The sequence below is a fragment of the Neolamprologus multifasciatus genome, chromosome 22 (assembly GCF_963576455.1).
Source record: "Neolamprologus multifasciatus chromosome 22, fNeoMul1.2, whole genome shotgun sequence".
In the NCBI taxonomy this organism is placed as follows: Eukaryota; Metazoa; Chordata; class Actinopteri; order Cichliformes; family Cichlidae; genus Neolamprologus; species Neolamprologus multifasciatus.
In genome coordinates, this window is record NC_140459.1 from 32,875,505 (window position 1) to 32,888,845 (window position 13,341).

General features: G+C 39.0%; 1 protein-coding gene across 1 annotated transcript; it reads right to left on the reverse strand.

Moving 5' to 3' along the window:
- Positions 1–1,358: 1,358 nt before the first annotated feature.
- On the reverse strand, positions 1,359–4,435 carry LOC146493820 (uncharacterized). The gene is made up of 3 exons (XM_085149413.1): positions 4,016–4,435; positions 2,146–3,398; positions 1,359–1,792 (listed from the first exon to the last, which is right to left on the reverse strand). The coding sequence occupies exons 1-3, from the start codon at positions 4,094–4,096 to the stop codon at positions 1,411–1,413; spliced, it is 1,716 nt and encodes a 571-aa protein (XP_085005539.1). The 5' UTR covers positions 4,097–4,435; the 3' UTR covers positions 1,359–1,410.
- Positions 4,436–13,341: the final 8,906 nt, after the last annotated feature.

Below are 13,341 nucleotides of genomic sequence, written 5' to 3' on the forward strand. Positions count from 1 at the left end.
GCGACGCTGTGCACGCCATTGATATTGTCTTCATTACAGTAATCCAAATAAGGGTAGACAGGCCATACCACTCACGGCATACCACTAGAGAGTGCCAACACACCACAAATGAAGTGGGTTTTTGCCCATTCATTTCAATGGGCAAAAACCTGTATTAAAATATTAATATTTAAAAAACTATAGAAGTAATAAACACCAAAAGTCATAGCACACCATTCCTGATTAGGGTTGCCAACTCCCTGAAAAATAAATAAGGGACACCTCGTGGCCAGGGCCGGGCGACCCAATTGTCTTCACCCTTCCCTGTGTGGTGAATTTTTTTTAGCTCTTTTTTTGTGTGTGAAATTTTTTTTTTAACCATTTGACTTGAAGTTGATTTAAGTAGATGCATATTCTTTGTGATATGAACACATGGGAAACAAATGATCATTTATCCATTTATTTTTAACGCAAAATGACAACATTAACACAATAAAATAGGTCTCTTTCCTAAACGAAAGACTGGTACGCTTCACTTTTTGTGCAAAATGACAAAATTAACACACAGAACTCTGTCCTGCTTAACCTAAAATTATAGAATAATAGAAAACAATAGAAAGAAAAACATTCTTGTAACAGTGCACATTTAGTGCAATTAGAAAAGTGCAAAAAAAGTCTGTGGAACACCTGTAAACACAACATTTGTGCCTCAAAGGCCTTGACTGTAGCTGAAAGTTGAAGTAAAAAAACCCAACAAACTCATGAACTCAACTCGGAGGGAGAGCCTTCAGTTGGAGGGAGAGCCTTCAGTTTGGAGGGAGAGCCTTCAGTTTTCAGGCCCCTCTTCTGTGGAACCAGCTTCCAGTTTGGATTCGGGAGACAGACACTATCTCTACTTTTAAGATTAGGCTTAAAACTTTCCTTTTTGCTAAAGCATATAGTTAGGGCTGGACCAGGTGACCCTGAATCCTCCCTTAGTTATGCTGCAATAGATGTAGGCTGCCGGGGGATTCCCATGATGCATTGAGTTTTTCCTTTCCAGTCACCTTTCTCACTCACTATGTGTTAACAGACCTCTCTGTATTGAATCGTATCTGTTATTAATCTCTGTCTCTCTTCCACAGCATGTCTTTATCCTGTCTTCCTTCTCTCACCCCAACCGGTCGCAGCAGATGGCCGCCCCTCCCTGAGCCTGGTTCTGCCGGAGGTTTCTTCCTGTTAAAAGGGAGTTTTTCCTTCCCACTGTCGCCAAAGTGCTTGCTCATAGGGGGTCATATGATTGTTGGGCTTTTCTCTGTATCTATGAAGCGCCTTGAGGCGACATTTGTTGTGATTTGGTGCTATATAAATAAAATTGAATTGAAAAATTGAATTGAAAAGCTCAATGCTACATTATGTGGAAACAGACTACTTTTTCCATTTGTATTTTTTTTAAGCTCTTGCTGCAGTTAGGAGTTGTTTGTCTTTCAGTACTGCAGAGTAAAACTCTGAGCAAGACATATCGTAATTTAGACTGAGAATGAGCTCACTTCTAATTAATTCAGTAGAACATTTGTTCCGCACATCAGTCCACTTATTCTTCATAAGAGAGAAAATCCTCTCCTCAAACCCAGTGGAAGATGGGATGCTGAGTACAAAGGATACAACAGCCTGCATATTGGGGAGGTCAGCTGCCTGAAGAATTTCCATCCACTTCTCTGCTGTTCCCTTGGACTGCCACTTTTCCTTCTCCTGATGTTCTTTGGTGAGGTGCTTCAGAAGGCTGGTTGCAGTGACACACTCTTCATAAAGCTCATCCATAGAGATGTTTAACCTGCCAATAGAGATGAGAAGTTGACCTAAATCCTAAGTGGTACATAGAACATTTACAGTGGTAAATAAATGGAAAAAATGTATTGTATATGTTTATAACGTTGTATAGCATTTAAACAATACAATAAGTATAGTTTATTTATTATGTATTTATCCATCCTTATATTAAGTATATGAACTCTTTGAATTTGTAAAATAGTGTATAAAAGATTGCATGCGTGTGTATATACACTCCAAACAAAGTTAATGATTATGGTTTAATTTATATATGTTATCTATCAATTGAATTTGTTTATTTTTAACCATCAATACTATTAAAACATGGTTTATCATTTCACTCTGTTTTCTTCTTACCTGCCAGCCAGGTGAAGCCGTTCAATGATCTTCTCCATGTCATCAAAGGAAATCTTCCCAGATGCTAGAGAGAGGGGCTGCAGGTGGAAAAGCCAGTTTTCTTCTGAAAAGTCAAACCACTTCCGGACACAACTGATGGCAGTGTCTAGGAAGGCTGTAAACTCCTGCCTGGCACCATCAGCATCAGATGGCGAGAGACGCTGGAGCTTTTGTCTTGTTAGGTACCCGTAGAACCCATCATCTCTTCTCTGAATAAGTCTTTTCAGGAAACACTCCATGATGGAATAGAGGTCAACAGACGTGGTTACATTCTTCTCCAGTTTTTTCACCACTTCTTCAAACAGACACATGACATTATTACAGAAGAGGAGGTAGACTTCCACAATGTCTGCCTCTCCCTCAACTCCAGCAGCATCTTCTGTCAACTTCAGCAATTCCTTCAGGCGCCTTGGACATTCCTCACCAATGCTGATGAGATATGACTTCAGCGGGTCCCAGTTCTGCAGCAGGCGGGTGATTGCAGGGTTGAGTGACAGCCATCTCGTCACAACATGGCGCAGGATATCATGGAATTCAACGTCACAAAATTCACAGAACTCTTTCAGGGACTCTCTCATTTTGGCAGAGGTGGAAAAGAAGCTGTATATCTTCAGGACAATATTTTCCACATCAACTGAGAGCTTGTCCAGGGCTTTTTTCACAGTGTTATGAACAATATGTGCATGGCAGTTGCCACGAAGGATCTCACTGTTGGTCTCTTTCAATTTTGTGAAGACTGAGTTGTGGTTGCCATAATTTACATTTGCATTGTCAGCACTGAATGCAGAAACCTGATTTAAGGATAGCCCCACGTTTTCAAGAGAGCTTTGTATTATTTTTACTATTCCCTCTGCAGACTCATCTGGATTTTCAACAAAATCCAATATCTTGTTGACAACTCCAGCCTCTGGTGTAAAAAACTGCAAGGCCAAGGGAAACATCTTCCGATTTCCCTTATTTGAAGCATCAGTGTGAAGAGAGAATGGGAGTGGAGTTGCACCACTTTTCAATTTTTTGATCACCTCTTCTATTGCCTTTGGAGACAGGACATCTGTGACAACTGCTTCAGCTTTCGTCCTCCCACAGGACATCTTTTTGGCAATACTGGAGTCATTCAGCGTTCGTACAGTCAGTTTGAGTGCACAGTCAGCTGAGTTATAACTTAAACCGTGCTTTACAGTGTGGTAGACATGGGTCACCTCTGCAGCAGTCACCTATAAAATAGAAATATATATATATTACAGTATATCTGTATAGTTTGTGTAGTTTATCAACTGACTTTAAAGTATAAATTACGCATGCAACTTGTAAAAAATGGGTATGGTCATATATATGTATGTTTTCAATATAATGTGTATTCTTTATATATATTCAATCCAGTAATACTTTATCAATCCCAGAGGGAAATTAGGTGTTGTTGCAGCTCAGACTAATCAAGTCTTCAAAGAGTTGTTGAAGACCACAATCACTGTGGGAAGGAAGGATCTCTGCCTTGCCTTGAAACTGAAGTCTCTTCTGTGTCAACTTATTCGGGCTTTGTGGCTTCAGTTGAGGTATTATTTCAGCTTTTCTAATGCTAATCAGCTGCTCCCGTTTGTAAACCCACTTGTTCCCATGATTACGCATCATAACTCATCATCATTATTCATCTATGTATTACTTTTATGTATTAGTCGTCTATTCGTTGTAATCATTTATCCTTGCAGTTGTTTATTACACAAAACAAATTATATTATCAAACTTCTGGCCACATAGCGCTGATATTCATTGCACATGCCCATATTAACCTTAACCAGAGGGTTTTAAAAAAACAACAACAATGTTTACATACCATATCTGCTTCTGCTGTGGCCTGGTGGACAACAAATTGGTCAAGGGTTCCTCTTTCTTTCACGCCCCTCATATTCATCATGTGCCCACCAGTAGAAGCATGCTGCTTAACGTCAGTCAGTCCACCATGGCAAATGGAAAAAGTGCGCCGGCACACAGTGCAGTGCGCTTTATACGTGTTATCGCGCACTTTTCCCAGCCAGGTGTTTTCATTTTCCCATTCCTCCCTGCATTTTTGCAGCCTTTTTTTTCTTTCTACGAGGGGAACAAGCACTGTTGGTCAAAGGTGTACTGTCGTCCCAGACTTGCGCCGCAGTGTCGGTGTTTGTCTCCCTGTTGGCCATGCTGGTCATCTGTTGTCTTCCGGTATCTTCTCCGCACGCGACCTTTCCTCGACCAATCAGATAAGCGGTAATCTGAATTGTTATACTCGTGCTAAATGTGCTGTGAGCTCACTGGTCACAGAGCAGGAGAGGGGCTGGGAATTATGTTTTCAAACAAAGCGTTAAATCCATTAACATTTATAGACTTTTTGTGATTCTCCCTGTATTACGGGACAAAGTGCGTCCCTTATTAGATCAATACGGGACGTGTACTTTTGTTTCTAAATACGGGACGATTCCGTATTTTAAGGGACGGTTGGCAACCCTATTCCTGATCCAGCCGCACAAAATGATATAACATATATGAAGCTTGTCTCAAAACTGCGGGGTGAGTTACGCCGCAAAATTTCAGGCGGAAACTGCGGAATAAGAATAATAAATCCGAGGAATAGTTGGCATAGGCACACTTAACAATATAATGTATGGGTCTATTTAAAATAGTTTTTGAAAGCCTTAAAAGAATAATTCATATGAATACATTAGCACTACATAGGAGTGCTGCACACATTTACTAAGGCCAGCTTCATAAGTCCAATCATTTTCTCTTTTAAAAACCTTTGTGTGTACAAGTGTCCTGTGAAATAAACAAAATAAACAAAATTAAACAAAACAAAAAACAACCCACAGGTACACAGCAAATCCAGCATGTCCAAATTAACACTGTCAGATTTGATTTCAACACTATTAAAGTGTCTATATGGGTCCACACCAGAGAGTTAATTTAACTCTTTTTGGAGAGTTGGTACGTTAACTCTGATTCTCCAGAAAATCTGTCTGGAGTTGATAATTTAACACTTACTAATGCTAACTAGGTGTTAAGAGTTTATATATTAACTTTCAAAGAGTATTTTAGTTTAACTACGTAAGAGTTATCTTCTAATTAATTCTAAAAAGCGGGAATTTTACTGTTCTGAACTTCTAGAAATTTCTTTTGGAAATAAACATTTACTAAAAAGACGCAATGGTTTTTAAAAACATTTATTCTGAACTGTGCACCACAATTTCAAAACATTTTCTGAAAGATGTAACAGTGTACATGTTCTCACTTTCATTAGAATTTCGTTTATCAAAAGGTCTGACATAGGTGAGCTGGTAAATGCAAATAACAGCATTCTCATCACTTATTTCAATAAATAAAAAATACAATATGCATGTCCTTCATTCATCACTTTGTGGAACTGCAACGCACTTCTGCTCTCCCCCATATCCCATCTTCACAAGCATATCCTATGTGGAGATTGAATAAAAATTAGCTGACACTAATTAATGGCACAAATCAATTGCAGCACAGTAAAAAAAACAAGGAATCCTTTTTGAGCCATTACTTGTGTAAAGTATTTTCCCAAAAGACAAGGACACAGGCAACAGGTAATACTGAACTAAATGTAAAACCTCAACCTTTTTCATTTTTACCTAAACCGTGTGCACAAAACTCTGGAGAGATCTAAACGTAGAACGTAGAACCAGTCAGGACGTCTGCTACTGCTGTTTGCTCGTTGTTGTTTTTTTTTATGGGAGATCGTTTTCAGGCTTCAAGTAGCACCATCATACCAACATTTCACATTCTATACATTATTTTAGGTGTATTTGACCAAAAATTTGACTGAAAATTCATATGCAAGCTTTTTTTCAAGGCTGTGGTATTTGCCCGCAAACAATACCTTTCAGCTAGCTAAAACAGAATATTATGCTATCACCGAGCAACATGGCTAATGCCTTTCACACAGCTTTGTCTCAACTCCAAAGAGCCACAGAAGTAAAAGCTAATAATAATAATTGAAACAATCTTTGAAAAAATGACTTACCAAGCATGGCAAACAACTCAAATATGTAGAGCAAAATGTTCTGAAACGGCTTCACTTCAGCTTCGATTGGAGCCTATGGTGCTGGGGGCGGAGTCTGTGAATTTACTCTATTGGTGTCATAGCCCCTGTAGGAGTTCAGAGTTAAGAGGTCAAGAGTTAATGTTTCCATTGTAACACCTCCAGATTTGACATAGAAACACTCATTTTTAACACTCGATTTTAACTACTATCATTTTACACCTCAGAGTTACATTAAAAGAATGTGACTCTACTTAGAGTAAAATTAACTGTACTTTTGCAAGAAGACTACTAACACCAAAACATTTAACACTTTTGAATTTGCTGTGTACACATTTACAACACTTATGAGAGACATTTCTCTCCATATTTAATCAGCTACCACACTTTTTTGCTTAGTGAGTGAATTGAGCTCTAGCTTGTGCTGTCAGGATTTTAAACCAGGCTTGAATGGATTCAGGGCCATCCTCATACATATGTGCGGTGAACTGGGAATGGTATTTACTTTTAATTATGTTCACTGTGGAGAAAACTGCCTTGCTTTTGAGTGTGGAGCCAAACATGGCCAGGATGCACAGGGCTGCTTTCCTCATACCTGAGAAACTTGTCTCAGTGTAAATGTGGAAGGGTCAGTTCTTACAAAGTGCCCTTTCGGGTCCACACTGTCTTAAAGATCAACATTCAATTCAATTCAATTCAATTTTATTTATATAGCACCAAATCACAACAAAAGTGGCCTCAAGGCGCTTCATAGATACAGAGAAAAACCCAACAATCATATGACCCCCTATGAGCAAGCACTTTGGCGACAGTGGGAAGGAAATACTCCCTTTTAACAGGAAGAAACCTCCGGCAGAACTAGGCTCAGGGAGGGGCGGGGCCATCTGCTGCGACCGGTTGGGGTGAGAGAAGGAAGACAGGATAAAGACATGCTGTGGAAGAGAGACAGAGGTTAATAACAGATATGATTCAATGCAGAGAGGTCTATTAACACATAGTGAGTGAGAAAGGTGACTGGAAAGGAAAAACTCAATGCATCATGGGAATCCCCCGGCAGCCTACGTCTATTGCAGCATAACTAAGGGAGGATTCAGGGTCACCTGGTCCAGCCCTAACTATATGCTTTAGCAAAAAGGAAAGTTTGAAGCCTGATCTTGAAAGTAGAGATAGTGTCTGTCTCCCAAATCCAAACTGGAAGCTGGTTCCACAGAAGAGGGGCCTGAAAAGTGAAGGCTCTCCCTCCCATTCTACTTATAAATACTCTAGGAACAACAAGTAGTTCTGCAGAGCGAGAGCGAAGTGCTCTAATAAGGTGATATGGTACTACAAGGTCATTAAGATAAGATGGGGCCTGATTATTTAAGACCTTGTATGTGAGGAGCAGGATTTTGAATTCAATTCTGGATTTAACAGGAAGCCAATGAAGGGAAGCCAAAACAGGAGAAATATGCTCTCTCTTTCTAGTCCCTGTCAGGACTCTTGCTGCAGCATTTTGGATTAGCTGAAGGCTTTTCAGCAAGTTTTTTGGACATCCTGATAATAATGAATTGCAGTAGTCCAGCCTGGAAGTAATAAATGCATGAACTAGTTTTTCAGCGTCACTCTGAGACAGGATATTTCTAACTTCAGAGATGTTGCGCAAATGGAAGAACGCAGTCTTACATATTTGTTTAATATGTGCATTGAAGGACATATCCTGGTCAAAAATCACACCAACGTTCCTCACAGCGTTACTGGAGGCCAAGGTAATGCCATCCAGAGTAAGAATCTGGTTAGATACCATATTTCTAAGCTTTTCAGCGCCGAGTACAATGACCTCAGTTTTATCTGAATTAACCCTTTATTGACCGGCCCTTCAAATTTACCCTGTAAAATGGGCCCGCCGGTGGGCCCATGGTCAATAAAGGGTTAAGAAGCAGAAAGTTAGCGGCCATCCAGGTCTTTATGTCTTTAAGACATTCCTGCAGTTTAACTAATTGGTGTGTGTTATCTGGCTTCATAGATAGATAGAGCTGGGTGTCATCTGCACAGCAGTGAAAATGTATGCTATGTCTTCTAATGATGCTGCCTAAGGGAAGCATGTATAATGTAAACTGAATTGGTCCTAGCACTGAACCCTGTGGAACTCCATAATTAACCTCAGTGTGTGAAGAGGACTCTCCATTTACATGCACAAATTGGAGTCTATTAGATAGATATGATACAAACCACTGCAGTGCAGTACCTGTAATACCTACAGCATGTTCTAATCGCTCTAATAGGATATTATGGTCGACAGTATCGAACGCTGCACTGAGGTCTAGCAGGACAAGCACAGAGATGAGTCCACTGTCAGAGGCCATAAGAAGATCATTTGTAACCTTCACTAAAGCTGTTTCTGTGCTGTGATGAACTCTGAAACCTGACTGAAACTCTTCAAATAAACCATTCCTCTGCAGATGATCAGTTAGCTGTTTGACAACTACTCTTTCAAGGATTTTTGATATGAAAGGAAGGTTGGAGATTGGCTTATAATTAGCTAAGACTGCTGGGTCTAGAGATGGCTTTTTGAGTAAAGGTTTAACTGCAGCCAGCTTGAAGGCCTGTGGTACATAGCCGATTATTAGAGATAGGTTGATCATATTTGAGATCGAAGAATTAATTAATGGCAGGACTTCTTTGAGCAGTTTTGTAGGAATGGGGTCTAAAAGACACGTTGATGGTTTGGAGGAAGTAATATTGCAAATGGAGAGGCCCAGCATTCATCCACTTTTCTTTTTGGCACTGCACCATTTTCTTTTTTTTTTCCTTGGTTTCTCTTTATCATCTGTCTCTTTTTTTCCATCTTTCTCCGGCACAGTTGTCTGTATTTCTCCCTTTTTTAACATCGCTATCTTTCTTCTTTCTGCCATCTTTTCATGTATAACGGCACTGTATTTACCGCATGGAATGCACAGAATTGATTCACTGAGTGGTATCATGCAATTGGTCTGTGCATTTCTTCAGCCACTGAGCCACTACCGTAAAGACCAAAAAAGCTGCACCAGTTAAAATAGAAGAGCCCCATAAGCTTTTAAATCATAACCATATGTTTTGGTTGTAGGTCTGGGTCCATATAAGACAGCTTGTGAATCCAGATCCAGACCGCTGTCAGCCTGGTAGTGACCTCTGGCATAGGCTAAACAGCCTTAAGAACTGACAGCAATAATATGAAGATGGTATTGATGATACATAATTTTAATTTATGTTTTGTTTTTGCATACTGTTTTGCAATATGTATATGTTTTTACTAGTTTATTATAAAAGTGATTAGTTTTTTTGCATGCACATTTGTGCAATGTAATACAGAGCTGTCAAAGAATTTGTTGTTAAACATAACCAGCAAAGTTGTCATATATGTTGTAGAAATCCAAATAAGAAGTAAATTCTCTGCTAATAAGCAAGGACCTGTCTAAATTAATTTCCAAATGACAAATAAATTACAGTGTGTACTCCCAATGTGATCTCTGAATGTGATGGGAACTATTTAAAAAAAACTTTCCGAAATGTGTTAATTATGGTCCATTTTTTATGATCTATGTCTTCCATAATTCTCCTGAAAGTAGAAATTCGTCTGGATTCCTATGGGTTAATAAGCCAGAACATTAAACACAATATTTACATTATTGCTTGTAAACAAAGCAGAATACTGGGAAAATGCAAGTCAAGCACTATGATAATACTTTTCTATTATGCAAAAACATCAGCCAATATTACCTTATCATTATGAGGTTACTACAATCAAAAGCCTTTCGGAAAAAAAGAAGAAAATTAAAATGCACAGACATTACCTTTTATTGCTTGCAGGTTATCTTATTGTTACCAAGGTATTACTCTACTGCCATTTGGGCATGACACCAAACTGTTATATTAATTAGTTTTCTTCTCTAAAACCAATTAGTAATGTTAAACTTCACAGAAGAATTTTTTCCCAGACCAAGGACATGCCAATCAATTTTTAAAAAGAGATAAGGGAGCCTTTTGAAAAAAAATTTTTATTGCGGATGTATGCTGTTAAAGTTGTGTTGATGTGCAGTCCCAAAGGAGTAAACACCATTCAGATTTGCTGTGTTTAGTGGTGTGTAAGTGATATTGACTACCCTGTAGAAATGTAATTCTTGATTTGTTGTTAGATATGATTTTGAGTTGGTGTTACATTCCCATAGAAGTCCATGCAATGTAAGGAAGTAACAAAAATTGCCTGGGTTAAAAAAAAGAGACAAGGAGGCGATATTGTCAATAAAGTAAAAGTTTTTCCATCCATCCATTCATTCTCTTCCATTTATTTATAATATTAATTTATTTAGGATAACTAAAGGAAAGTAACAAGCTCCTGGCACCACCAAAAGAAAAGAAATATAACAAATCAACAAATTGATCACCAATTGATTACCATTATGCATTATACATTTGCATAATGACAAACTAGCACCACTGACGAACTGGCCTGTGAGGTCAGTTTTTTGATCATTATGTATGTACATCGTCATGACCATTACTTAACAACCACTGATCAAAGACTATTGATCTATGACAGTTGATTAATGGTCAACAGTGTTGAAACCTCCAAAGGTTGATTCTGTTTATCTGGACGTAATGTTTTCAGTGGGAGAAATGTTTCGTCACTCATCCAAGTGACTTCTTCAGTCTCAGCTGACTGCAGGTTTCCCTAATCTTATAAACAGTACATTTGCATAATGACTGAAACAAATTTATGCAAATTCTCATGACCATTGATCAATAACCACTGATCAAAGCCCACTGATCAATGGCCATTAGTACCATTCACAGAGAGTTGGGGAATGGCTGCAATCACAGCATTGTAGGTAGGATGGTGAAAGTTGTACCCTTAGGCCCCCTCCTCGATTCAGAGATTCAATTCAATTCAATTCAATTTTATTTATATAGTGCCAAATCACAACAAAAGTTGCCTCAAGGAGATGGTCTTTCCCCTTTTACATAAATGGCCTCCTTGACTCCTCGCTCAAACCAGCGTTCGTCCCTGTCCAGGATATCCTCATCATTGAAAGATTGTCCACTGACCTGTAGGTGTAAATAGACTGTGGAGTCCTGTCCTGACGAGGTAGCTCTTCTGTGTTGTGCCATCTGCTTTGCCAGAGGTTGTTTGGTTTCCCCGATGTATAAATCCTGGCACTTAACAGCGTACACTATGTTATAGTGATGTGTCGGTCGCGAACGAAATGGCTCGTAGAGCCGGGTCTTTGACGTGAACGACGTGAGCCGGCTCCTTATCGGGAGCCGTGGGGTTTTTTTTTCTTTCTCTCACCCTCTCTCTCTCTCGCACTTTTTTCCCGCTTCACTCCGCACGCGAGCCTTGTGCTTTGCGCTGGGCACAGGGGGGAGGGGCGGTAGTTAAACTCTCAGTAGCACAGGAACAGAGCAGGAAGGAGAGACAGAGAAAGAGAGCCAGGGACAACAACGTCATATTAGAAAGGTATAGTAATCATCCACAACTATTTTCAGTTGCAGATGATAAAGGATTCAGAAAGTTTATTCATGCGGGCCCATATGACAGAGAATATGCATCTTTTTGTTTTCATAATTCAATTTATATTTAATTGTGTTGTGGTTTGCAGCGTTTTGTGTTGTTTCATTTTAAATTTGTTTAAAAGGAAAAAGCTGAAAATTTAAATAGTTAAAAGTTGAACTGTGACTAGTTGGTTTTTGTATTATATGATTTATTTATTACATTTTATGTGGAGTGAATAAATAAAAGTATATTTACGGTGGCCCCTAGAGACAAAGCACGTACAAACTTCAAAACACGTGCGTTAACGTTCAGTTAATGCTAGAAATGTGTTTTGGAGTTTGTACATGCTTTGGAGTTTGTATGTGCTTTTTGGAGTTTGTACGTGTTTTGTCTCTAGGGGCCACTGTATATATTTAAATATAAACATATATAAATAAAACCACTTTTTTTTACATTAGTAATTCCTTTTGTGCATAATTTTATATTATTGTTAATAATAAATTAATTAAAGCAACAAAACAACCTGAAGAGCTGGTTCGGAGCCGAAAGACCCTCACTCTTTTTAGTGAGATGAGCCGAAAGAGCCGGATCTCTAAAAAGAGCTGGAAATCCCATTACTACTATGTTACTCCGTTTGTGTCAGAGGACTTGATCCTTGGGGTGGACCAATTTTTGGCGCAGTGTGTTTTGGGGTTTAAAAGCCACAGAAACTCACTTCCTTCAGCCTTAAGAAATATAGATTCCCTTCCTTTATTTAAGTCACAACTTAAAACCTACTTGTTTAAACTGGGTTACTCGCTTTAATAGATTTTACTTGCTTTCAAATCATGTTGTTTTGTTTTTTTTACTTTGTTGTTTGTGGTTGTATTTTGCTGGTTTCCGTATTTTAATTTATTAGAATCTATTTTAATCTACTGTTTTATTGATGTCTTTTTCTCTTTGTAAGGTGATCTTGAGTTTTAGAAGGGCGCCCTTATTATTATTATTATTATTATTATTATTATTACAGTGTTTTGAAAAAATGCGTCTCAACTGTTCCGACACTCCTGACACGTATGGGATCACTACAGGTTTTCGCTTAGTAAGCGGTTGTCCTTCTCTCCTGGATCGGCTGAAACTTTTTTTAGGTGCCTTCCCAGCTTTGACAAAAGTCCAGCTGGGATAACCACATTTACTCAGGGCGTTCTTGATGTGCTGTTCTTCTGCTTCCCTGGCCGCTGTGTCAGTGGGGATGGTGTTCGCTCTGTGTTGTAGCGTCCTGATCACACCCAGTTTGTGCTCCAGTGGATGATGAGAGTCAAACCTTAAATACTGATCTGTATGCGTAGGTTTACAGTACACATCAGCTTTTAGATGTCCCCCATTACTGATGGAAATCTCAAAGTCTAAGAAGGCTAACCTGCTACTTTTCATATTCTCCCTGGTAAATTTGATGTGTCGGTCCACCGAGTTAATGTGATCCATGAATTGTGGTACGAGATTTGATTTTCTCCCAGCTGTCATCCACATACCTGAACCAATGACTTGATGGTGTTCCAGGGTAGGATAACAAAGCCCTGTTTTCCACTTCTTCCATGTACAAATTGGCCACAATGGGTGAAACTGGGGAGGA